This window comes from Pygocentrus nattereri, chromosome 12 (genome assembly GCF_015220715.1).
Source record: "Pygocentrus nattereri isolate fPygNat1 chromosome 12, fPygNat1.pri, whole genome shotgun sequence".
Lineage (NCBI taxonomy): Eukaryota > Metazoa > Chordata > Actinopteri > Characiformes > Serrasalmidae > Pygocentrus > Pygocentrus nattereri.
The window spans coordinates 36,660,035-36,686,393 of record NC_051222.1 but is presented as its reverse complement, the minus strand read 5'-3'; the positions used below and the strand labels follow the sequence as shown (position 1 = coordinate 36,686,393).

The following is a 26,359-nucleotide window of genomic DNA, read 5'->3' as shown; positions in this document are numbered from 1 at the left end:
AATGTTTATAATGCAGCAGCTGTAGATACTGTGTGTTTATCCATTCCATATAAAGGCAGGACAAAGACCAGTCATAAATGTTTAACCACCAAATATACCAAACATTCAAGCAAAGATAAGCAACTAAAATCATCAATGTATATCTCTTTTTATCTGACTTTTTATGGCTGCGTTTCTTGAAGGTATTTGTTCCAAACGTGGCCAAGAACTTCACTGATAGGTGTAAAATGATGTATTATTTATGAGCCTTTAATCAGGCTCTTTATCATAACCACATTAAAGTCATTGTGATGAGATTACAATACATTATAACTCTTTATGGTTGCACTCAAAACACCGATATCTAGATGTTTTATCATAAAACAAAATACATGTTTGTCATTTTAGTGAATTTTTATTTAATAGAATCACTTGTTTGTATTTAAACTCAATAAGTATTACAGTAATACTCTTACGTCACTATTAAGTTTTGGTCAGAAACAGAGAGCAAGCCAAACACAGCCAAAAGGAAAATCGTCCATTTACACAATATATATATATATACACACACACATATAGCCAAGCAAGCTTTCCCAGGACTTCAAGAGCTGAACAGATTGCCTTATACATTCATTTAAATACTATAGGAAACAACTAGTCACAAGTGAGCACCAGATACTATGTGGTGAGCACACAGTACTATCAGGTGAACACCAGATACTGTGTGGCGAGCAGCTAATACGATCAGGTGAGCACTGGATATTATGTGGTTGGCACACAATACTACAACACACAACACTAGATACTGTGTGGTGAGCACCTGGTACTATCAGGTCAGCACTAGATACTATGTGGTTGGCACCCAAAGCTATCAGGTGCACATTAGATATTATGTGGTGAGCATCAGATAAAGATGTGGTAATATTTTTTGAAAATATCTAGTGCTGACTTGATAGTATCTGGTGCTCACTAGATAATATCAGGTGCTCACCACAGAATCTGGTGCTCAATAGAAAGTTACTAGTGTTCACCCAATAGTATCTGGTGCTTTTTTTTTTTTTTTAAGCCACGTCCCCATAGGGAGTCCATATTTTACAAACATAAAATGTCAGAGTTTAATGTAGGACCCCGTCCTGCATAAAAACAAAAAAACAAACACCAAACAAACAAACGTTTAATCGGGTAACACTAATATACTATTAGAAGTCCTAGCAGATATTAGTATTATCATAGACATGGTCTATTCCTTGTTTTGAGACCATGTTCTGGAGTTCATGGTCTGAACTGAGAGTTTGTGGAAACTGAATAGCCGAGTAATGTGAAACACTGTCCGTTGAGATTTTGGGGGCAGTGATGAGGGAGTATGTTGGACTTTCATCCATACTTTTGTTATTTGCAAAATATACTTTGCAATAATTTGGTTCTTTTGAGCTTTGGGGGGTTTCAATGTGCAGTTCCTTAACGGGGGTCACAGCATAGTGTGTGTGTTGGCTGGGACAGGTGTGATCAGAGTGTGAATTGAGGCCCTGATTTGTTATTGCAGAGTACACGGTGATACATGCTGGATGAGGGTTAGAACATTGGTCACTTGCTGAGTACGACACTGTGCCCTGATGGGTTGAGACAGAGCCATTAGCTTGGGCGGTATCAGTGGTTTGTATCTCCTCATACACCCGGGCACCCTGAAAAGGTTCAAATGTTGCAAAAAATTGCAACACACAATTTTGAAAACCATGTATTTTTTTTTCAAATTAGTAAATAAGTGAATAAAAAAAATCTGTACAAACCTCCATGTTCACCTCCGAGTTTGGTTGACTTGTAGCTGAAACGAAGAGAAGAAAACAGGCTTTAGGGAAACTCCACAATGGAAGTCATACAGATTGATTTTTATAACTAGTCAGTCAATCAATCAATCAATTAATTAATTAGGTATTTTAAGGTAAACATTTGTTACATACCTGCCGTTTCCTTCCCTGCACCGCATCTTAAGGCAAAGAAAAGCCCACATATAATTGCCAGCGCCAGCAGAACTCCACCTAATACTCCTCCAACACTGAGGAGAGTGTCTATTTTTTTAAAAACAAACAAACAAACAAACAAACAAACAAACAAAATCAGAAGATCTTTCCAAATCATCTTCAATGACAGTTGCTTAGAGCCCAATAATGTTTATTTATGCAAATAATTGTTACCATTATACATTTGCATATTTGATATAGTTGAAAGGTTAACCTTTAATGAGTAGCTATGTTTACAGTATGATAATCTGCAAATAATCCAACTAAATCGCTCAATCAAAATAGAATACATCCATGTTTATGCCTCAGTCGGAATAGTGTAGTCCAATTGAGGCCATTATAAATACGGTTTCTGTCCGATTGAACGAGGTAAGTAACCCTGTAAATAATCCGTTAAATAGAAGAATAATATCCATGTAAACGTCTGTATCCGATTACATTCCCTATCGGAAAGTTTCAGTCCGTTCTGCATGTGTGTCGTGTCGTAGTGAAAGTTTATACTGTTCAACACGGCGGAGCAGAAACTGGTCTGCAGAGGAGACCAAGTTCATGCTCTGATCTTTAAAAGATGACGGTGGGACGGACGTCCAGCTTATGTGTCTCAGAACACGACATCTTCCTCTAAGCCTTCTTTAATAAGGAGAGGTGAAGGATGTTTTCCTGAGTCTGACGTCATTTTAATAATAATAATAATAATAATAATAATAATACATTTTATTTGTAATGCACTTTACATTTTAAGCAAATCTCAAAGTGCTATACAGTAGAAGCATTTCAATGAAATCAAAGAACTACTATAAAACATCTTTACACTCCACAGGAAGATTACAGGTTGTAAGTTCTACTGAAGAGAAAGGTTTTAAGTCCTTTTTTAAAACGATCACTCGACTGTGGTGCCCTCAGATGGTCAGGGAGAGCATTCCATAAGCGAGGACCAGCAGAACAGAAGGCCCGATCCCCCATGGTGTGGAGTTCTGGGGGTTCTCGGCGATTTGTGTTCATAGAACAAAGGGATCGTGATGAGGTCAGTGGGGTGAGGAGTTCTTTCAGATATGTAGGAGCTTTGCCATAAATGCACTGGTGGGTGAGGAGGGAAACCTTGTATTCAATCCTGGCAGAGATGGGAAGCCAGTGAAGACTGAATTTTAAAGTCATCAAAAACAGAAGCACTGCTCACTGCTGCTCATCTCACTCTGTGCATGTAATACAGTACAATACAATCTGGAAAGAATTCTGTGCATATACACTGTATCCAGAAAGAATTCAGAGCGCTTCACTTTTTCCACATTTTGTTACTTATTCCAAAATGGATTAAATTTATTTTTACACACAATACCCCATAATGACAAAGTGATAAATGTCTGTTTTAAAATATATTTGCAGAACATTCAAAAAAAAAATAAATAAAATAAAAATCACATGTACATAAGTTTTCACAGCCTTTGCTCAATACTTTGTTGAAGCACCTTTGGCAGCAATTACAGCCTCAGGTCTTTTTGAGCATGATGCTACAAGCTTGGCAGCTATTTCTGGGCAGTTTCTCTCATTCTTCATTGCAGAACCTCTCAAGCTCCATCAGGTTGGATGAGGAGCATTGGTGCACAGCCATTTTCAGATCTCTCCAGAGATGTTCAATCGGGGTCAGGTCTGGGCTCTGGCTGGGCCACTCAAGAACATTCACAGAGTTGTCCAGAAGTTGTCCTTTGTCATCTTGGCTGTGTGGTTAGGGTCATTGTCCTTATTGTCTCCCATTTCCTGCTGCTGAAAAACAGCCCCGCAGCATGATGCTGCCACCACCATGCTTCACTGTAGGGATGGTTTTAGCTCTAGGAAGAGTCCTGGTTCCAAACTTCTTCCATTTCTTGATGATGAGGCCACTGTGCTCACTGGGACCTTCAATGCTGCAGAAATGTTTCTGTATCCTTCCCCAGATCTGTGCCTCGATACAATCCTGTCTACAGACAATTCCTTGGACATCATGGCTTGGTTTGTGCTCTGACATGTACTTTCAACTACAGAACCATATACAGACAGGTGTGTGCCTTTCTACATCATGTCCAATCAACTGGATTTACCACAGGTGGACTCCTGTCAAGTTGTCAAAACAGCTGAAGGATGATCAGTGGAAACAGGAGGCACCATTTTGCAAGTTTGAGCATCATGGCAAAGGCTGTGAATACGTATATACATGTAATTTTAATTTTTTTTTTATTTTTAATAAATTTGTAAAAAAATGAATTTAATCCATTTTGAAATAAGGCTGTACCATAACAAAATGTGGACAAAGTGAAGCGCTGTGAATACTTTCCGGATGCCCTGTATATGCAGTGCTGTGCAAGCATTGTGCCTAAGAACATTATTTGAAACTATCTGTCTGGTCAATAACAATAGATTTGCTTGTAATAAGTGTTATGAGAAAAAAGGAAAAATACAGCAAGGTGGCTGAACAAACGACCAAACCCACAAACATGAGAACTGAAGCACGGTGGCGTGGTGGGAAGCACTGTCGCCTCACAGTGAGGAGGGTCTGGGTTTGATTCACCAGCCGGGTGACCAGGGCCCTCTCTGTGTGGAGTTCTCCCTGTTTCTGCATGGGTTTCCTCCGGGTTCTGCAGTTTTCTCCCACAGTCCAAAGACATGCAGTCAGGCCAATTGGATGTGCTAAATTACCCCAAGGTGTGAGTGACTGTCTGTGTCTGTCTGCCTGCCCTGCGATGGACTGGCGACCTGTCCAGGGTGTATCCTGCTTTCTGCCCAATGACTGCTGGAATAGGCTCCAGCACCCCCCCACGACCCTGATGGAGAAGTGGCTTAGAAAACGGATGGATGGTTGGTTTAATGCCGTTTCAATGTATTATGGTCCTTTTTTCATAACAAGCATAACAAGTCACTAGTAGTACGCGGATGTCACTCTACTTAGCTGGCTACATTTCCTGTTCAACCTTAAATGGTGCGGCCGTCACATTCTGGTGCCTCAGGCATCAGAGCTGCTACGACATTTGTGAGCCCAGCAGTGAGGTTAATGAACTCTCCCCATCTCTGCTGTCACTGCAGACTGGTAGGGTCGCCTACAGAGCACTGCTAGTAGTAATGTCTCTTTTCATAGGGAAGATTTTGACCACTAGCCCTTGAAACTCAGTTCCAATTGACAAGGAGACATTCAAAACAAGAGAACAGGAGGTAGGAGTACTGGGATTGGGCCTCTAAGTGTTTGAGCTGCTTGAGGGATGCTACACCCCAACTATGAGGCCGGCTGGGCTGGTCGGTGAGTGACCGTGCACTGCAGCTATAGGCTTCTCAGGCTGGCTGCTTTAGCAACTACACTTACTTCACTGCAGCTAAGTGGGTGACTTCGCTGGGCATTTGAACAACACTACACCACAGCTACAAGGCCGTCTGATCCGGGCACTTGAGCAATGCTACACCACAGTTAAGAGGTCTTTGTGCTGGCTGCTTGAGCAGCGCTTCATTGTGGAACTGCACTATAACAAGTGATGTTAAATGGCAACACACTGACTTCTTACCTGTTTCAATACTTGTTTTCAGCTTTTAAACGTTCCATGTTAAAAAGTAACCAAATGCGTTCTGTTTCTAGACACAAGTATTTCAGCATTGTCTTGAAAGTAGCCTAAAACGTGTTGTGTCAGACTGAACACATCAACGTGTCTGGTTAGAGACAGAATGTGTTATTTTAACACCCCCCCCCCACCCCCCCCCCCCCCTTGTGGTTGAGAAAACTGCTTGGGTGAGCTAAGTCACCCTCCACTCACACCAGGTCAAGAACAGTTTTATATGCATGCTGCCATTGGGAGGTTTCACTTTAGTTTCTATTGAAAAAGCCTTCAGAGCAGCAGTTATCATTTAAAGACATTTTATACTGATACAGTTTTAATATGGAAAGGTTGTATTTTTCAATTCATCGTTTTGGGTCACTGGAACAACTATATGATCAGAACTATATTGGGGTGGTGTTTACCAGTGTTAACAAACCCAGTGTTCAATGTAAAAATCTAATGACCAAGAAGTCCATTTGATATTCAAAGTGGTTAATAGCACAAACAAGAGGGACGCTGACATGTTTTAGGTTTGAGAGCTGTTAAAGCCAACACCCCAACAGCTAACAGCACCTCTCACCCCCACCCCTTGTGATAAGAGAGAAAGGACAGTGAGAAATGTGGTTTCGCTGACCTGAGTCTCGATAGTTGGTGGCAGGCCGAGTGGTGTTTCCTCTGTCCTGTGGTCTTCCTGTTCCATTAGTCACTGCTGAAGTGGAGTTCCCGGCTCATAAAACACACACACACACACACACACACACACACACACACACACACACACACACACACACACACACACACACAGTCTGACAAACACCAAACTGCTACACAAACTACACATTTTATATACACACTTTCAGTCCCCAGACAAAAAAAAGGTACAGGAACAAAACACAAGAAAAAGGATAACAGTAGTTTTAAGGTCCAACTGTGTACGTTAGGGTAAAGATACGTGTACCATTTCATTTACGGCATTTGGCTGGCGCTCTTATCAAGAGAGGCTTACAGTTTGGTCATTTTACACAGGTAGGCAAAGGTGGTGTTAGGAGTCTTGCCCAAGGACTCATATGGGTATAGTGTAGGGTGCTGCCCAGGTGGGGATTGAACCCCAGTCAACAGCATAGAGGGCAGAGGTGTTACCCACTACACTAACCAACCATACAGCATAGAGGGCAGAGGTGTTAACTACTACACTAACCAACCATTTCATAACCTCGCGTTTTGAAAAAAACAGAATTCTGTTAAAGAAAAAAAATACCATAAAATTTCCCAATTTAATGGAAAATTCTGTTAAATTACACTCAGAAAAAAAAAAAAAGGTATGACACCATCACTGGGGCTGTACCCCTTCTTATCACTGCGGTGGTACCTTCAGGGGTCCATCCCAGTACCTTCAGTCACGGAACATAACTGAACCATACTCCACTGAAATGATCTGTTCTAAGCTGGACTGACTCCACACACCCCGCCTCGCCTCGCCTCCAGGCTTTTATTCTACTGCTCTGTTTTAAAGCATTCGGTCATGAAAAGGTACAAACACCAACTTTTCCACTAGGAAAACTCATGTAAGTGTAGCCCAGTGGCAAATGGTGTGTAATTAAAGTAAATGTTTTAGCGTTTAGTTTCTGCTGTAGCCTGCTGGTCAGTGCTAATTAATAGTGCTTTAGCATTGTGCGCTTGCAATTGGCGGTGCTCAGAAGGTGGACTGCCCCGTAGCATCACGCCAGGACCGGGAAGCTCCCAAGAACAAGGTCAGACAGACTCCGCAGCAGCCGAGGAGCTGTGTGGGTCCTCTGATGAAGATTCCTCTGCAGCTGCTACCTCCCACCACCCCTGTTTCCTCACTCCTTCATTTGAACTGCCGAACTGGGAGTAGAACCGTGGTTTGCCTAACTAGAAGGGGCTTACCATCCAGCCACACCGCACCCAAGCATCGTTCAGGCCTGCAACGGGTTTCCTGCTTTGTATGTGTGAGTGTGAGAGTGTGTGTGTGTGTGTGTGTGTGTGTGTGTGTGTGTGTGTGTGTGTGGGGCCACTTTCACCTTTAAAAATGCTGAAGGTTTGCATAGTTCTGTATGAATGTTGTTTGGGCTGTTGATTATCTTACATTTGTGAAAGCAATAGTTAGTTTCTTACAGCAGCTACTGCTTTTTGATCCTTCTCTCCATCGTATGGAGGGAGTATTAAATGAGGAGAGTTTCCCTGTGCAGGCTCTTTGTTTATGAAGGCCTGTGTACTGTATTTTGGTTGGTTAAGCACTTTGGTAATGGAAATGTCATTTTCTAAGAACACAAGGTTTGCCTATAGCTCAAACTTTAAGGTTTTTATTTATTTATTTATTTAACTTGTTTTCTTGTTCTGATCAAACAATACCTCAGTGATCAATAACACTACTCTTATTTCACTCCTTGTGTCTGGTCTATTTCTTTTTTTTTTACTGTAGGTTGAATCTTTTGTTTCACATAGTACAAAACCACGCTTGCCAACACTTCGAACCCCTCCTCTAGATTTTAAACACGGTTAGCGCTAGGGAAAGGGGTGCTACATACATGCTACTACACAGTTGGACCTTAAAACCACTGCTGTACCTTTGAGGGTGCACTTACATTGTTTCTACCTTGATGAATGAATCATGTGTACAGTACATGTTCTGTGCAAATACAGGACACTTTGTTCACTTCATCTATGGAAATCCATAATTTTACAGTGTTTAATTGTAAAAAGAAAGTTTCCTTCAAAAGGGAAGAATCTCTCCACCAATAAATCTGTTGACTGATACCATTATTGACAACTCACAATTGAGTGCTATTGGCACTTTTGATAATATAGCAATAAGTCAGTGACTTTTGGGTGTGATTTCCTGACTATAGAACAAAGCCCCACTAGAAACCCATCCATCCATCCATCCATCCATCCATCCATCCATTTTCTAAGCCGCTTCTCCGTCAGGGTCGCAGGGGGGTGCTGGAGCCTATCCCAGCAGCCTTCGGGCGGAAGGCAGGATACACCCTGGACAGGTCGCCAGTCCATCGCAGGGCAGACAGACAGACAGACACTCGAACCCAGGGGCAAAGTAGCATGTCCAATTGGCCTGACTGCATGTCTTTGGACTGTGGGAGGAAACCAACGCAGACACGGGGAGAACATGCAAACTCCACACAGAGGACCCCGGTCACCCGGCCGGGGAATCAAACCCAGGCCCTCCTCGCTGTGAGGCGACAGCAACGGCGATGGCGACGGCGACGGCGACGGCGACGGCGACGGCGACGGCGACAACCACCACGCCACCACGCCACCCCACTAGAAACCGCTAAGCTTAAACTCACCATCTACTTACTTTTATCACACTAAGACAAGCTGTACTGATAAATCTGAATACCAAACACAGTCATGGTGAAGAACAACAACAACAAAAAAAAAACGACATTAAATGCACCCAGTCCTACAATATATGATAAAGATAAAACGGTTATGTACAAAATAAAAGAAATATTAAGATCTACAAAGAGAACTGCTGAAAATTGAGAAAAGAAGAGGTAATTAAGAGAACTTTGAACCTCAAAGAATTCTGGGTAACCCTGCCCTCAGTGGTGCAATAATAAACAGATCAGCCTACATGATGTAAAATCACCATCACTGCAATAAAATGTCTTTTTAGCATTTGACCTGTAAGTCTGCCATCTGTTCTAGAATATTCTGCTCTAATAATAAATTCTCTCCTGTTAGTTAAGCTGTCATAGTCGGATCTGCCGGAGTCGTTAGCCACACTCTGGAAATGTTCACATTCCCTGTTTTACATAGAAACAGAAAGAATAAAACTAATTCCCTCTCCCTGCCTTTTTTCCAAGTATACAACCGCCCACATGTCCAGCCGGACACTGATGGACGACTGACGGTCCAGCTCTCCTGCTGCCCACTTCAGACCAGCTGCCCACGCCCCAGCTGCCACCACCTGCTTTGGACTAGCTGCCCACCCTACACTGAAGTTTTCATGGACTTCTAGCTATTCCTACTACTAATACTCCTGCTATTAATATGAGTAGTATAATAACTCTGTAGGTAGTCTGACCAGAGGAGGATGGGTCCCCCTGGTGAGCCTCGGTTCCACCCAAGGTTTCTTCCTCAGCTCTCACCGGGGTTTTACATTCTTGTTAAAATGTTGTCTTTTCTGGAATTCTGTGAAGCTGCTTTGTGACCACATGAGTTGTAAAAAGCGCTACAAATAAATTTGACCACTCTCTGGTGCAGCTGTAGGCAGCAGACTCACAGGTACATTACCCACCATGCAATGCATGCGCGAAAATACTGAAAAGTTATCATGAAATGCAGAAACGGAAAATCTCTGTTAAACATATTTCAGAAGAATTGTCATTACAATTTTAAAAAAGGATCTACTTTCGTGTTTTGCAGGACATCACACCGTTTAGGCACCGACGTGTTGAGGACGTCTTCAACTGAAGACGCCTTTAGTTAGCTGTGCTCTGTGACTGATTCACCTGCAAGATGTGACGGAAGCCGAGAGACTCAGACCTTTAATTCAGTGTTTCAGACTCCAGGACTGGAGCCACCGCTCCGTTTCTCTCTGCTGTTCACACCTCGTTCAGCGAATAATGTGTTTTAACCAGTGAACCACAGTTATGCAGGGCAAAGGTTTCAGGACTGGAGCTGAACTCTGAACTAAGTGCACCAGCAAACTTACAGAATCACATCTGTAGAGACGCGACGTCGTTTTCCGCCCCACGACGTTCAGTCTGAAATTTAACGCTTACGTTTCTCCATTTAAACCTCATTTAAATCAGAAACAGAGTAAAGTAATCCCAGCGGTCTGCAGCTCCGTGAGGGGGATGACTGGTTATCTCTCAGCTGAAATGATCTGAAGGCCTGCAATGATCGCATCAGTGTTAATTAGCTGATGTCGTTTCCCTCCTATGACCAGAGTTTATCTCCTCTTTATGCAACACCATGGGATCCTTCACCCACCCTGATGTGAAGAGCCGGTGGGCTGCTGTGCTTTTAAATGCTCTGAGAGACCCTCCAGAACAGGGAGAGGGTGAGAGATAAATATAAGCGTCAGGAAAACACTAATCATCTTTCTACCAGTTTAAGTGGGACAGGAGTTCAGTGGAAACTGTATAAGGATCTCAGCCTGTTTGTTCATGTTTGTTGAGGAACATTTTTGTCTTCCAAAGTAAGAAGGTAATTTTAGCCACCTTTCACCTCTAGTTATGTTTGCATGGAGCAGCGAAGCCAAAAATTTGGTGCCACAACAGAAAAATCACATGACAAGCCTTAGGATAGTGGATTATAATACAGTTCTGTTCCCTCCAAGTAAAGATCCTGAAGACACAGGTTCCTTCCCAATGACGGTTTAGTACATTTTCCCTCAAAGTGCAGTCTAAGAATTTCTAAAATAAATATCTGTGCTGAAAACTTTGATGGCCTGTACATATTCAATTTTTCATAAGAGGCGCTGAATGTGATCTAAGAATTGACAAATTAATAAGAGATTCAAAAACATCTTAGTATTTAAATGTCAACTGACATACCTGAGTACCTTTCAGCGTCAATTTTTTTGAAAATAAATGTAAAAAAGCGTAATATCAGTCTCAAAAATACTTTATGCTTGTAATTCTAGCTGTGATAGATCAAATTACGGAGTAAATTATGCCGCTTACGTTGCTGATGCTTGTCAAGGAGCTAAACAAATGACCCTCAGTGTGAGGGTTCCATCTATAAGCTAAAACAGCCTGTCTTTCAAAATGCAGGATAATATCTTACCTGTTTTATTGGTGGAGACGGTGGGAGCATGGCTTTCGTTGTTTTTGGTGGGAGGTGGTGGTGAAGACTGGGTGGGCTTTGATTGAGTTCTTTTCGGTGGCTGAGGAGCTGATGGAGAGAAATCAGACAGCTCAACCCTTCATGACGTCCACAGTGAACACGGAATAGAAGCCATAAGCTGAGAAACTCAAACAGCACGTACCCTTAATCACTTTCAGATGGACTAAAGTAAAAGGGTCTCGTCCTGTTGTCTCGATTCCACAGCCGTAATCTCCTGCATCCTCCATTCTGAGGTCACGGATGGTCACTACCAGCTTTTTCTGCTCTGTGTCGTCATTCATAATGATTCTGTCTTTAGATGTCCAGGAGTCCTTCCCATTAGATTTTAAAATATTCTCACAGTCTGTATAGCCTCCCTTACAGAAATACTTGGTGTAAGATTCATATCCTTTACTATAAGGACATGTGATGACCGCGATGTTTCCCTCTGTTCCTGTCTCTGTGATCTCGACATGTAGCATGCCACTCACAACTGCCACAAAAGGAGAGAACGATGTTTTTTTCCTTCACTCACTGAAGAATTCTCTATGCTGTACCTTATTGCACTTGTATAAACATTATAAACATGATTATTTATTTGTCTTAAAGTCTTTTTTCCAAAAACTTACCAGCGAGTAGAGTAAACGATATGCTGAAGGACATCATCTTTGGGAAACTTCTGGAAATCCAAAATAAACTCTTGAGATCTTCCTCAAGTTTATATTCAGAATTAAAATCCCGTAAAAGTGGTTATTTTATGATGTTCTCTCCGGTTCCTTCTTTCAGCGCCGTCGACTGCAATGCCCATATTTTCTTCCTCTTAGAACTCATGATGTGTTTATGAAGCTCTTAAACTCACATATAGATGATGCATCTCTTCCGCATATGTGTGTGTGTGTGTGTGTGTGTGTGTGTGTGTGTGTGTGTGTGTGTGTGTGTGTGTGTGAGAGAGCTCAGCTCTGCCGTTGACCATGAAAATCTGTGTATGTGTGATGTGTCTGTGTTTGTGTATGAGTGTATTTATCTCACTGCAGGGACCGGATCCCCCCAGGGTGATGGAAATGTGAGCATTTGCTGGTCGTGGGGTCATTTGGCTGCTTTACATAAGAATAGCCCTGCAACCCGATGCATTGATCATAAAAGAACAGGAGCTAGACCTGATAATTCACTTGTTAAGGTTAAGGTGAAGGTTTGGTTACATGCAAACAGAAAAGCAGGGAAATACCCCACAAAGACTGGAATACAAACGTGTATGAGTGCATAAGAGAGGGCAGGATGTGGTTTTTGAGCCATTTTGACCTCAGGGTTGTTCTCGCCCCCAACAGCCTTTTTTAGTAACTTTTAACAGTTAGAATGACCAGAGAAGACAATATCAATGAGTGTCTTTTGCTTCTTGATATGTTTAATAAGTAAAACGGACAGTACACACAACAATGAAATGGCCATAGCAGCAATGTGAGCATCAACATTTAGCTCCCTCTGTGGCTCTATAATTCAGTCCAACTCAATTTAATGCAGGTCAATGTTTTTCAAGCATTAGATGTCATGACATGTACTGAAAAACAGAAATAAATGATTGACAAAGCTGATTGGTTGGGTCGGTTTGGCAGAAAAAGTATATCTAACAAAGTCTCCACACTGCCACCTGCAGGCTTGAGACAAAATAGCCACAATCATGTGCTGAGTGAGGTCAGTGTTGAGAGCTGAGGCAATACAGCATTTTGTGAATACACTTGAAGTTACGTTAGAGATGTAGAACTAGTTTTAAACACGGCATTGATGAGAAAATGTTATTTGCAGGATGCATCAAAGAAGATGACGTCAACACAAAAAATATATAATGGTCAAAACTATTGGGACACTCTTAATCATTGAATTCAGGTGTTTCATTCTGCCCAATTGCCACAAGTGTATAAAATCAAGCACCCAGGCATGCAGTCTGCCTTTACACACATTAGTGAGAGAACGTGTCTAAAGAGCTCACTGAGTTTGAACATGGTGCTGTAATAGGATGCTACTGCTGCAACAAGTCAGTTTGCAATATTTCTTTCCTCCTAGATGTTCCATGATCAACTGTGAGTGGTATTGAAAAGTGAAAGCTTATAGGAACCACAGTAACTCAGCCACAAGGCATCAGACCATGTAAAGTTAGAGTTCTACGTCGCTGAATTCTGAGGAGCAGAGAGCATTAAAGTCTCCAACACTCTGCTGATCAATAACTTAGCTTTGCCAAACATTCACACAAAGCACTCGAGACTGTTCTCATACTTGATTCCCCAATGGTGGAACAAGCTACCTTCCACTGTCAGAGCAGCGGCGTCCCTCGCTATGTTTAAGAAACTCCTGAAGACAGAGATCTTCAGGGAGCACTTGCTCTAATCGCCTCTTGCAAATCTAGCCACTACCAACCTCATCTCCTTCTTGCCCTCCTTTCCTTCTCTACCCTGCTATTACCCCTTGGCCTCCTTTAAGGCCTGACTATGTTTGTTCTATGTACCACATTATTTGTAAGTCGCTTTGGATAAAAGCGTCTGCTAAATGTAAATGTAATGTAATGTAATGTAACTACAGAGTTCGAACCTCCTCTGGCACCGGGAGCTTCATGGCAGGGTTTCCATGGCTGAACAGCTGCATGCAAGCCTTACATCACCAAGCATAATGCCAAGTGTCGAGGGGAGTGGTGGAAGGTCCTGCCATGGAAACGTATTCTGTGGAGTGATCAGTGATTGGTATGGTGTAGTGGGTAACACCTCTTCTTTCTACACTGTAGACTGAGGTTCAGTTCCTTTGTGGGTAAACACCCAACACTATAACCAATAAAGGTCATTGGGCAAGATTCCTAACATGTCTTTAAACTACCTTGAAAAATGATCAAAATAAGCCACTCTGGATAAGAGTGTCTGCCCAATGCCATACATGTAAATGCCATCTGTCAGTCTGATGGATGAGACTGGTTTTGGTGAATAACAGTAAAACATTATCTACCTGACTGCATTGTGCCCACTGTAAAGTTTGGTGGAGGAGGAATAATTCTATAGGGTCATTTTCAGGGGTCAGTCTATGCCCCTTAGTTTGGGGGAGGCCCTTTTCTGTGACTGTGGGTAAGTTTGGTGTGGAAGAACTTCACTGGCCTGCACAGAATCCTGACCTCAACCCCATGAAACAAACACCTTTGGGATAGAACAGGACGGAGATTGTGAGACAGGGCCTCCCGGTTACAGGACAGCAGGGAGGCAGACCCAAGTGCAGGGGGCAAAACCTGTGAGAAAAGGGTGTTAAATTCATTTGTTGAGGTGAGGGATTGTGATTTGTGCACGTCGGGGTTGAGGCGGCTCAGAGCCAGGCAATGTAATGATTGGCAGTCTGAGGAATGACTGCTATGCCACTGGGAAGCACAGGTGAAAATGGTAAATAAAAAGAGGAGGAAAAAAGCAAACAAAGTGGGCCCTGAAATCAGCGTGCTCAGACAAAGGCTGGGACAGAAAAGTGAAATAAAAGATAATCAGAAAGCAAACAAAAATAAGTTATTTCCTCTGCGATTATAAGAGGAAGGTCAACTTTATGTTTCACCTGTTTGCTCTTTGAAGAGCAAACATCTTTTGTGTGGGTTGGAAGCGTTTCTTGTTGAAGCCTTGTGTTTGGGTTTTAAGGAGTTTTGGGGAAGTTTCTGTCTTTTGTATCTTTTCCCCCAACCCTCTTTTGTTTTCCTTTTTGTTTAAATATCCACCTGGGCTAAACACTGTACTAGTTACCCCTTACAAAGAGGTGACAAAGGGCGCTGTTTGCCACCAGCCTTAAGTGGAGGAGTCCACAGGTGTGTCAAGTTGGGCCTAATCAGCCTGAGGGATTATGGGAATTGGAGTTCCCAGAATTTAAAACACCTCACTGCTATATATATATATATATATATATATATATATATATATATATATATGTGTGTGTGTGTGTGTGTGTGTATGAGTGTAAGTGTGTGTGTGTACAGAACTAACACTTCAACAAAGTTGAGTTTCACTTGTGGGCATCACTGGATAGAGCTTTTTTCAATAATTACATTAATTAAATAAATTTACAATACGTTGCATTTAGGTCACTTTGTTTTTCACCTCATTGTTCATATTTTCCTAAAAATGTTACCGGGGCTGAGACCACAAAGGCATTTAATGCCATAAGCTGGCAATGAATCTTAAAAAAACCTAAGAAGTTCTCACTTTTCAAGCTTTATTTTCAGAGCTTCATCAATTTTATACAAGAATAAAACACATTCACTCAGTACTGTTGTACAGAAGCAACAGAAGTGCAAGTAATTCTGACTGTGTGAGTCATGATTAGAACCCATAATCCCGTTTAACCCAAAACACAAAAACCAGAGTCGGAGTCAAAAACAGTCCGAAAGTCAAAACACTAGAAAAGTTCAAAACCAGCAAAAGGGAGATCCAGAAGCAGTCAAAGAGTACAGAAAAGGGTCAAGGCAATCCAAAACCATAAACAATGAGGAGATGAGGCTCGGTATGCAGGTAAACTGGCAATACTTCACACTGAGTCAATGCACTGAAGGTCCTTAAATAGGCAGGTGAAGTGAGCTGCAGGTGAGGGATCAGGGAGAACATAAGTATTCAGGTGAGGCTCACCTCTGGTGGTGAGGACAGGTATTACACCTGACAACAAGAGCTCCAAAAGAATTGTGGTTGAGATTGAATTTGACCTTATCTCGCCATTATTATAGGCTCAACTTCCCCACCAATATAAGCTTATTTCATACTCAAATGAACTCTGCCATACATTTAATAATGCTTCTGAGAATATGGTCATCTCCTCCATCTTCATTTCTCAATGTGTCCGTTTTATTAACTCCCCTAAACCCGACAATGGGCCTCATTCAAAACTGTTCTTAAGAAGACGTTTTTCTCTTAAAACACACACATAGTTTTCACAAAGATTCTGACATTCATCCATGTTTTCTTATTTGGGATTTGTTCTTAGGTACGAACAGAATCTACACACACTCACAACTCTGCAGTTTAAGAAGACGTCATCAAGACGACTTCCTCAAGAACACATTTATGAAAAAAACTTATATACTTGTGAATGAGGCCCAAAACCTTGACTTTTGTGATTAATCCTTAAATAACAGCAGACTCTTCAAACAGGTGTGAAAGAGAGGAACCAAGACTTTAGCCCATTTGTGCTAAATCAGTCACTTCAAATGTGCGTTCGAAGTCAGGCATTTTCAAACACAAGTACGTACATGCTGGTGTTTTACTCAATGGCTGGAAGACAGTAAGTCTTTCCATGGTTTACATGAGTATTGCAGATAAGCTCTACTTTTACTCTACCTTGTGTACAGTAGAATATACGACTGCATTTGTATCTTGATCGGAGTGTGAAGTGTTTGTGGGCTTAACAGTTGCGTAGAGTGGTGATGAAGATCTGGCTGTGTCCACTTCAGACTTCTTTGAGTGGCTGGTATTGGCATCACTTTCTTTGACAAAGATGACGTTGGAGTAATTGAGGTCATCAGATTGATTGGCAAATCTGACAGTTGCATAACTAAGAGAGTCATGAGAAGGTGTAAAGTTGGCATATACAGTAGAGCTGGGATCTGAGTGAGACCCCCTGCTGGCCACAGGAGTGTCCTGAATGCTCTGACTTGTCCTCTGATTGACTGAGGAGGACGTGTTTGCTGAGGAGTATTTAACAACATTCTCAGTGTGCTGAGCCTGAATCACAAGCCAGACATAAAAAAAGTAAGAAGTCATCGTTGTCTCTTTTTTCCTTCCCTCTTTGCAACCCAATCTGCTCATGCAGAAAAGGAGATTGAAAATCTTACCTTCTCAGTCGGTTGTACTGTAGCTTTCCTTTGTTTACTTTGTTGTATCAGTATGAAAAGGAAAATGACTAAAAGCAGCACCAGAGCGGCCAGACCAGCACCTATATGAATAAGCTCTTCTGGAAAACAAAGAGCAGATAAAATTGGAATTCTTTTGTATTTCTAACAAAAACAAAAAAGATGGATTGTTATTAAGATATTTTTCACCCAATATGTCAAAAGTTCTTCAAAATTAAGGTATTAACAATATCAAGAATAGCCACATTTACATGCAGTCCCTTAACAAGTCGACTAATACACCTCAATCGGAGTAGCCTAGTCTGATTGAGGCCATTCAGAATACAGTTTCTGTCTGATTGAATGAGGTGGGTAATCCTGTAAATAATCTATTAAATAGAAGAATAATATCTGTGTAAACGCCTGAATCCGATTAAATTCCCTATCGGAAAGTTTAAGCCCGTTCTGCATTTGCGTCGCGTCACAGTGAGAGTTTATACCGTTCAACACGGCGGAGCAGAAACTGGTCTGCAGAGGAGACGAAGTTCATGCTCTGATCTTTAAAAGACGGCGGTGGGACGGACGTCCAGCTTATGCGTCTCAGAACACGACGTCTTCCTCTCGGCCTTCTTTAATGAGGACGTGTGAAGGACGTTTTCCTGAGTCTGACGTCATTTTAAAGCAGCTAAAAACACAAGCACTGCTCACTGCTGCTCATCTCACTCTGACTGGACTCATGTGATGCTGGTTGTCATGGTAACGCCTACACTAAGTAGATTCACTATGCATGAATGTAATTTTGAATCTGTTTACTTGCAGTGAGCATGTAAACAGAGATTTTCCATCAGACTGTTGCGTAGAGTGAGAATATAAACACCTCAGACTTAGTCTATAATAAGAACGTTTTCAACTGGAATCACAGCCAGTGATGGATAAAGATTATTTGTTAAAAGGTTACAGTAATTTGGTAAAATTGTCAATGGAATCAAATATATAGTGTCACATTTGTTGTTTTACAAGGAACAAGCAAATAGAATGTCTACATATACTGTAGTTCAGAGTAAATACAGGTGATGCCCACTCAGAGAGAAAAAAGAACACATAAAAAGTTAAATTTCTTTTACTGACTCTTATCAGATGTATTTGCTGTGGTTGTAGTTATTACAGGTATGGCTGTGGTTGTGGTGGATGTTTCTGAATCTGCCATTACCCTCGGCTCTAAAAAAACACACCATGGAAACAAAAGATCAGATACATCATAAAGAATGACTAGATTATCTATCTATCTATCTATCTATCTATCTATCTATCTATCTATCTATCTATCTATCTATCTATCTATCTATCTATCTATCTATCTATCACTAGAATTGGATTGATTTACAGCCTGTTTTCTCACTAAATACACATGTCCAAAAGTTTCAAGACCCTCCTTCTAATTACTGAATTGAGCTACTTTAAGGTACATCCATTTCTGAAACAGGTATACAGCAAATAAACCTTATACAGCCTGAGGTCACTATGCCCAGTGCCAAAGATAAACATATAGAGGTATAAAGCTCTCCAGCATTGGGCTGTGGAGTAGAACTGTGGAGTGATGGAGCTCCATCCAGTACCTTAGGGATAAGTTGGAACTGACCATCCTTACCTCAGTAATGCTTACTCAAATCCTCAAGCCATGTTCCAACATCCAGTGTAATGTTTTCCCAGAAGGGTAAAAAAATGTTACTACTCAAAATAGGGGCACAGTCTATCTAGAAACATGCTTGATTTTGGAGGAAATGTTAGGTGAGAAGACTTCTACAAACTTTTGGGCACACAGTCTACATGGACAAAGCTGACTAGCAAATGGATCCAAATACATTCATCAGCCACTTTATTGTTCAGTTGCTTGTTAACACAAATAGCTAATCAGCCAATCACACGGCCGCAACTCACTGCATTTAGGCATGTAGAGGTGGTCAAGACAACTTGCTGAAGTGCAGGCCGAGCATCAGAAGGGAGAAGAAAGGGGATTTAAGGGGCTTTGAACGTGGCGTGGTTGTTGGTGCCAGACGGGCTGGTCTGAGTATTTCAGAAACTGCTGATCTACTGGGATTTTCACACACAACCATCTCTAGGGTTTACAGAGAACGGTCCGAAAAAGAGGAAATATCCAGTGAACGGTCAGTTGTGTGGACGAAAATGCCTTGTGGATGTGAGAGGTCAGAGGAGAATGGGCAGACTGGTTCCAGATGATAGAAAGGCAACAGGAACTCAAATAACCAACCAGAATCTCTGAGGAACGTTTCCAACACCTTGTTGAAAGTGTGCCATGAAGAATTAAAGCAGTTCTGAAGGTGAAAGGGGGTCCAACCTTTACTAGCAAGATGTACCTAATAAAGTGGCCGGTGAGTGTATGTTTCATCTAAAAAAGAAACTTTCATTCAAATATTCTGACGTAGTCGGCATGTTTTTATGCTGCTGTTTTATTGAACAGCTGAATGCGCTTCAAGGACGTTAATTAATTATAAAACTGTGTTTACATTTATGGCATTTGGCTGACGCTGTTATCCAGAGCTACTTACAATTGGATCATTTTACACAGATAGGCGAAGGCAGTGTTAGGAGTCTTGCCCAAGGACTCTTATTGGTATAGTGTAGGGTGCTTACCTAGGCAGGGGATTGAACCCCAGTCTACAGCGTAGACGGCAAAGGTGTTAACCACTACACTAACCAACCACTGTACATGTTCATGCACAGAAAGGCAAGTTTGCTAACAACAACAACAAACACCTGAAATTGTTTGTTTTTCAGATTTTTCTGGTTTATATAGATTTCTACTCACCTATTGCCTGAGATGTGCTCCAGTCTGTGAGTCTTGGTGTTGTGCGAGAAGTGGGTGCTGGAGATGAGACATACAAGAAGTAAAAGACAAAAGACTCCGTCAGAAGATAAATAATAATAAAAAGATACATTTTGTACGATTAGCAACCAGGCTCCAACATTTTTGAGGCAACTGCAATATCAGCTCTTGCAAGAGTATCTGTTTCAGGTTTGATGTGCCTTGATATGGTTGAAATCTGTTCCTAAATAAAGTAATAATAATTGTAACTTCTAGTGGTGTAAAACTGTAGATTGTACAGTGTGGATCATATAAAAGGAACAAGCCAATCAAAGGCAACGGTTTGACGGGTTGAGACAACAGTGTTACATCACAAGAATGTCCCAAGAGGGACTGGCTTAATACTGCATTACTCAAGCCAAACAAGCATGCTAAACACAGACTTACGCAAGAACAGACAGTGGCACTTTTGCAAATTATTATTATTATTATTATTTTTTATATCCATGCATCTGTAGATTTTAACTACACCAAAAATGTATGTTTTTGCATTCAGCAAGGTATTCATTCATTTATTCCAGATAGGACTTGTACATTAAAACGTACATGTATACATGTCTTTCCTTTGCAATCATATTAAGATGGACTGAAGAGAGAAAATTACAATGGTCCAAAAAATTCCACACATTCTTGAACTGAGATATTAAACATCTTACCGTCCAGGACCTTTAGGATCACCTTATGAAATGTGTCTTTAATTACTCTTTCCACTCCACACCAGTAAGTCCCAGAGTCTGATTTCTTCAGGTTAGAGATGGTCACAAAGAAGACTCCTGAGCCTTCATCAAATAATGAATACCTCCCCCTGGTGACTGTATTGTGGTTTGTTGCACTTTTAATGATAACATCTTTTTTATGCTTACATTCTGCATTGCAGAAATACTTGATATTGTCGTGGGCAAATTGATGAGGACATCTGACCTGAATCTGCCCTCCAACATAACCGTCCAGGGTAAACACGTCTCCCATAACGCTACCTAAAACTGACATAGGAGGTCTGAGATAGGTAAAGGAAGTTAAGAGTATCTGAGTAAAGTAAATGTGAGATGAAATGGTCTGAAATGCTGAAGATGGACATTTGTCCAGTCCTACCTGTAAGGCTACAGATGATACCGGTGAGCAGAGTGGTCATATTTCTTACCGGTTGGTCAGATTTCTGCAGCCTCTCTGAGTTTGTCTGTGCTCTATGAATTGTTTGCGTGTTTCAGATTATTTCAGGCTGCTGCTTCCCCAGTTGTGCTCGTTGTATTTCTCCATATCCGGTTCATTGGTTCTCTCTTACACAGGCAGACAGACTCACACTTCCCCCTCTCGCTTTCTTACAGAGACACTTATACAAACTGATGTTTATGACTCTGTTTATTTGCAGTGGTGGACAGTAACTGAGTAAATGTAATTACTTACTGTACTTAAGTAGTTTTTTTCTGTATCTGTACTTTACTTTAGTATTTTTGGTGTATCTGTACTGAAGTTTCTCCATTCTGGACTTTTTCCTTTCACTCCACTACATTTCAGAGTCTAATATCCGACTTTTTCCTCCTACATTCTGAGAAATCTGTCGTTCCTTTTGGTTTCTGTGTGTATAAAAACGTCACATGTCAAAACGAAAGAAGCGCAAAGCCAGAGCACCAATCAGGGCCCAGCGGTCACTTTGTTTAGAGCTGGTTTTGACCTGTTGGTCATACCGACCCAGTGCAGCACACGGTTCAACGTCAGCGCAGCAGCGTAAAACTTTGGGAGAGTCTGTTCAACATAAATGATGAACTAACCTAACTTTGTGTAAATAGAGCTCAATATAGAAATATGTCCACATATGCAGTCGAGACTGACGCGGCTTTTTTCTGAATTTCTACAAACACCATTTCATTTTATAGTAAATGAGTTTGGGCTGGTTTATGTTTATGAACAGACGCCTACAGATCAACATAGTAAAGGAGCTCATCTGTGATCCTGAGTTTAAAGCCAGTTTTTATTCAACTGAAACTTGGAACTAAGTTGTAAATAAATCTGAAACTGAAACTTTGCTTGTGTGTAAAAAGTGATTTCAGAGCCACTCGGTTCTCCCTGATGGAAACTGTTTACCTTCAGTGTTTTGTGCTTCTGATCATTTTAATAGACGTCAGCGTCACTAATTAATGACGTTCTATTAAAAGACTGGTTTACCAAGAGAGACGCTGGAGGACTTTCACCTGAAATGAGTTCATGAAGCCAGTCTGGTTATAAAAATGATAACAGGACATCAGAGCCAGAATTCCTCTTTTAGTACTTTTACTTTATACTTAAGTACATTTGAAGGGAAATACTTTAGTACTTTTACTCAAGTGGAGGTCTAAAGGGAGGAACTTCTACTTTTACTGGAGGAATATTTTACCTTGGGCGTCTCTACTTTAACTCGAGTACATGATTTGTGTACTTCGTCCACTACTGTTTATTTGTCAGGAGAATTCAAATCAAATCAGGACCACCACAGAGTTTAATGTCCTTCCCTTCACATTAAACTCATGAACAGGTCTGTACATTAAGCCACAGCCTCCAGAAGCACAGGGGTGAGCGCACACTTGATCCACCACTTTGAAAACCCTGCTGTCTCTAACCAGCACAGACCACTGACCTATACGTTTTAAGGGATTCAGCAGCAGAACCAATCAAAATCTACAGTTCAGCTAGGGGAGGGACATTTCCCAAGCAGTGTCCAGTGCTAAGCGTAATTTTGAATACTCCTTACTGCTACCTTATCAAATGAAGACTTGATGTTCTTCAGAGATGTGATTGAGCAAGGTTTCATTTTCTTTTTGAACTGAACCCAGCATCGCGTGCCTTCGTCCAGGGCTTTCGATTAGAAAAGATTTTGACACGTTCAGCAGACGTGACATTGTCAATACGTGTAGGGATGCAAGTCCATGTGAGAGTCCAGAGTGGCCTGTGAGGTGAACGTACTCCAATCAGTGTTCTGAAATTAAAGTTGGAGAGAGGAGATGGCTCCTCTGGCCAAATATTCTCTGTCCTTGATGTTCTCACCCGTTATGATGAGTAGCACATGAGGACTTGAGGAGCAGGAACAATGAGAAGTGAAGGGGGCAGCTTCATAAGCTTCTGCGACCTACATGTAAATATGGTCCAGGGTGATGTTTCCTCTGGTGGGGCAGGAGACATTCTGGTAAATGTTTGCCAGTATAATCTCATATATTGGTATGATTGAAGTGCCCTGCAATAATAAAACTCAGTCCAGATGTTCAGTTTTTTGTTTGCTGATTGCTGTATCCAGTTCTTCCACAGCTAACTCAGCATCGGCATCTAGACGGATGTATGCTCCAGGTTGGCCGGGCTAGCGAGTTTGTATATTATGATATACTTACATAAATGGACAGACCCCCAACCTTACACTTCCCAAAGTCCTCAGCCATCCTGTCCACTCATGTGTGAGCACCTCACTGCCAGGTAAAAGGAAATTCCGTGGATTTTCCAAAAGGGAGAATCTTTTTTGTGCAAAGCTGTTCTACAAGCACACCAAGCTCAATCATCATGGGTCTGTGTGTCAGGACAGAACGTCTTGACCTGCAGGCACATATCTTGGCAGCCACGTCTTGTTCAGCTGTGGTTTGTTTCACGCTTCAGCTCATCTGTGTATTATTCTTAGACGTCTTGTTCGTCTCTGAACTGACCAACTGCCAGCCATGCCAGCCTTCTAAGTGTATAAAAAGGCACAGAGAGACTGTGCCCCTATTTTGAATAGTACCTGTCTTCACGCCGTTATCCAGACTTGCAGCTCACCCATTTTGTTCACCATCAACCAAACATTAACAAGAGAAAAAGGCTGAGATCTGGTAGTGGATGTGAATTGGGCCTGAGCTCAGCCTAACGTCGCCTCTGCTTTCACCACGTTTGTTCCCTTTCTCAATACTGGTGCCAGCTTCACACAGCTGGATGAGCCACCTCAGCAGTCCAAGGTGTCCTGGAGATTTCTCAGCGAAGCTGTATGTCACTCAGTAAACTGTCTTTAGAGTGAAATCCAATGTCTAATAAAGCCTGTTGGCGCTACGATATGCTCACCTGGGAATTTGGAGTAAATAGGCTAAAGCATATAGGATAATAACCACTAAGCAGCAAAATCTAGAGCAACACTGAGCCCCTGCATTGTGCAAGCACCACCAGCTTAAAAAATGACCTCAGTAAGTTTATGGGGACATGTTATAATAACCATGACATGCTATGTGTAGTGCTGAAAGGTTGTTTAAGTTAAGTCAATCCACATCCTGGTTGTCAGTCAGTCAGTCATGGTTATAGTCGAGCGTGAATTTATTTTCAGAACCAATGGAATGAATTGGTCGCACCACTGTTTGAGGTGTAGCTCCACTGCTACAAACTCATGTTTTTCCTATGCAGTATATCAGACACAGTGTGCAGCGCTGTGGTCTTTACAGGACTGGTGGTGGACACCTGATATTGCCTGCTCTGTTTTTGATGGGGTGTCATTTTTTTACACCCCACACTGCCCCCTGCAGGCACCCTTGACAAACAACAGCATTAGTTGCTTGCTAAGTGGAAGTGGATATGGAGTTGTGACCTGGGCCAAAACTCAATGTTTGTCAGAAAGAAAAAAGTTAAAGTTAAAGTTTGTTAAGAATTGTATACACAAAACTTCACACTCGTTGCCCCCCCCCAAACCCCCCCGGCCCCAAAAAAGGGTTTCCACTGGCACATGTTTGGATGCTTTCAATTAATAAATGAATAAAACTGAAATGTAATGAATTTGATCATTTCTGGTAATATTTTTTGAGCTTTCTCTTAACTCACTTAAATTCTTGACCTCACCTTAAAAAGAGCAATGGTGGCAACAGCATGCTTTTTCAATTAAATATGTATTATTTACTTTTGCATTTACACTGTCTGTAGACATGCAACAATAATGCCCTACATGTGACATTAATTCTACAACATCTGGAAGAGGTGTATGCATGAATGAGAGCAGTCAGGCTTGTTTATTGTCCGCGCTGGATCGGTCATTTGCAGTGCCCTTCCAAATTTTTGCGCTTTCAAGCAAAAAGTCAAATTTTCAGTGTAAGCTGTGAGTCACATAACCTGACAGTGAGCTCTACTTTGTGTTCATTTGATACAAAACATGATGCCATTTGGCTCTTCAGTTGAATATGAACTGTCTGGTCCCACTGGAGACTTTGTTAGGTGGAGGATGCCGGAGTCACTTTCTGGAATTTTCTCTCCTTAACCACAACAAAAAAAAATAAAAAATAAAGTTAAGCCCCATTTTATGACCACACTGAGTTAATATGAGATGTTATGACACTGGGATCAGGATGTTTATCTATTATCACGGCATGTAAAAAAAAGTTATAGACATCTATTATTGTTATTATTATTATTATTATTATTATTATGAAATTGTGAAATCTTGGCGGTGCTTTTGTAGCTCTTACTGTATATGAACTTGGAACCATTAATATGCCCTAAAAACGAGACATTAAACATAATTGCACAGTAAATTTCTGTATACATTTGAACTTCTTCTCTCAATTGTTTTACAGTCTGAATCAGCTTAACTACAGATGTTGACCATTTATAGACGTAGAACAGCAAAAGAAATAGACTAAAAGTCTATAAGGAGTGCAGCACATCCTGAATCACTGCTTTAAACCAAATCCCTGCATGTCTTTACCTTCCAGTATGGTTAGAATCACCTCATGTAGGGACTGCTTATGTACTCTGTCCACTCCACACCAGTAAGTCCCAGAGTCGGACTTCTTCAGGTTAAAGATGGTCACCATGAAGACTCCAGAACCTTCGTCAAATAGCGAATACCTCCCGTCTATATTTGGTTCACCACGTCTTGCACTTTTAACAAGAATGTCACTCTCAGTCATGCAGGACGCCATGCAGAAGTACTTGACATTGTCATCGGCGCTGATGTGGGAACATCTGATCTGAACATCTCCTCCAACATGACCCTCCAGGGTCAACGTGTCAGCACTAATGCTATCTACAACTGACAGAAGAGGTCGGAGTAAGTTGAATGTGGTGCAAAAAGTAGGGAAAAATACCGGCATAAGACTCTGCACATGCAATATGTTCAGTCATACCTGCAAGGCTGAAGATGAGGCTAGCTAGAGGAGTGGTCATGTTTCTTGCTGGTTGTTACTGCACCCTCTCTGTGTCCATGCTCTGCTCTATAAAATGCTTTTCTAGCTTTCTCAGCTGGTTTCAGATGGTTTCTCGCCTTGTTGGGTTTGCTGTCTTCTCCCACACCTGCTTCATCTTTCACTTTTTCTCA

At 41.5% G+C, this 26,359-nt stretch overlaps 3 protein-coding genes across 6 annotated transcripts; all 3 read right to left on the bottom strand.

Moving 5' to 3' along the window:
• Nucleotides 1–374: 374 nt before the first annotated feature.
• On the bottom strand, nt 375–12,256 carry LOC108413967 (CMRF35-like molecule 1). 2 transcript variants are annotated; one of them, XM_017686697.2, is made up of 7 exons: nt 11,998–12,256; nt 11,532–11,861; nt 11,330–11,437; nt 6,186–6,278; nt 1,938–2,045; nt 1,767–1,801; nt 375–1,661 (listed from the first exon to the last, which is right to left on the bottom strand). In XM_017686697.2, the coding sequence occupies exons 1-7, from the start codon at nt 12,032–12,034 to the stop codon at nt 1,188–1,190; spliced, it is 1,185 nt and encodes a 394-aa protein (XP_017542186.2). In that variant the 5' UTR covers nt 12,035–12,256; the 3' UTR covers nt 375–1,187. The 2 variants fall into 2 exon arrangements, with proteins under 2 accessions (XP_017542186.2, XP_017542187.2); XM_017686698.2 differs by having other exon boundaries at nt 6,186–6,260.
• Nucleotides 12,257–15,569: 3,313 nt separating this feature from the next.
• Nucleotides 15,570–21,300, bottom strand: LOC108416816 (CMRF35-like molecule 8). Of its 3 annotated transcripts, none has more exons than XM_037543496.1 (6): nt 21,169–21,300; nt 20,733–21,059; nt 20,020–20,076; nt 18,321–18,410; nt 17,196–17,314; nt 15,570–17,085 (listed from the first exon to the last, which is right to left on the bottom strand). In XM_037543496.1, the coding sequence occupies exons 1-6, from the start codon at nt 21,206–21,208 to the stop codon at nt 16,693–16,695; spliced, it is 1,026 nt and encodes a 341-aa protein (XP_037399393.1). In that variant the 5' UTR covers nt 21,209–21,300; the 3' UTR covers nt 15,570–16,692. The 3 variants fall into 3 exon arrangements, with proteins under 3 accessions (XP_037399393.1, XP_037399395.1, XP_037399394.1); XM_037543498.1 differs by having other exon boundaries at nt 20,940–21,059; XM_037543497.1 differs by having other exon boundaries at nt 20,733–21,073; nt 21,169–21,272.
• A 3,677-nt stretch (nt 21,301–24,977) lies between these two features.
• Nucleotides 24,978–26,342, bottom strand: LOC108413966 (CMRF35-like molecule 6). Its single transcript, XM_017686696.2, has 3 exons — nt 26,169–26,342; nt 25,748–26,074; nt 24,978–25,295 (listed from the first exon to the last, which is right to left on the bottom strand). Exons 1-3 carry the CDS (start codon nt 26,206–26,208, stop codon nt 25,180–25,182), a joined length of 483 nt encoding a protein of 160 aa, XP_017542185.1. The 5' UTR covers nt 26,209–26,342; the 3' UTR covers nt 24,978–25,179.
• Nucleotides 26,343–26,359: the final 17 nt, after the last annotated feature.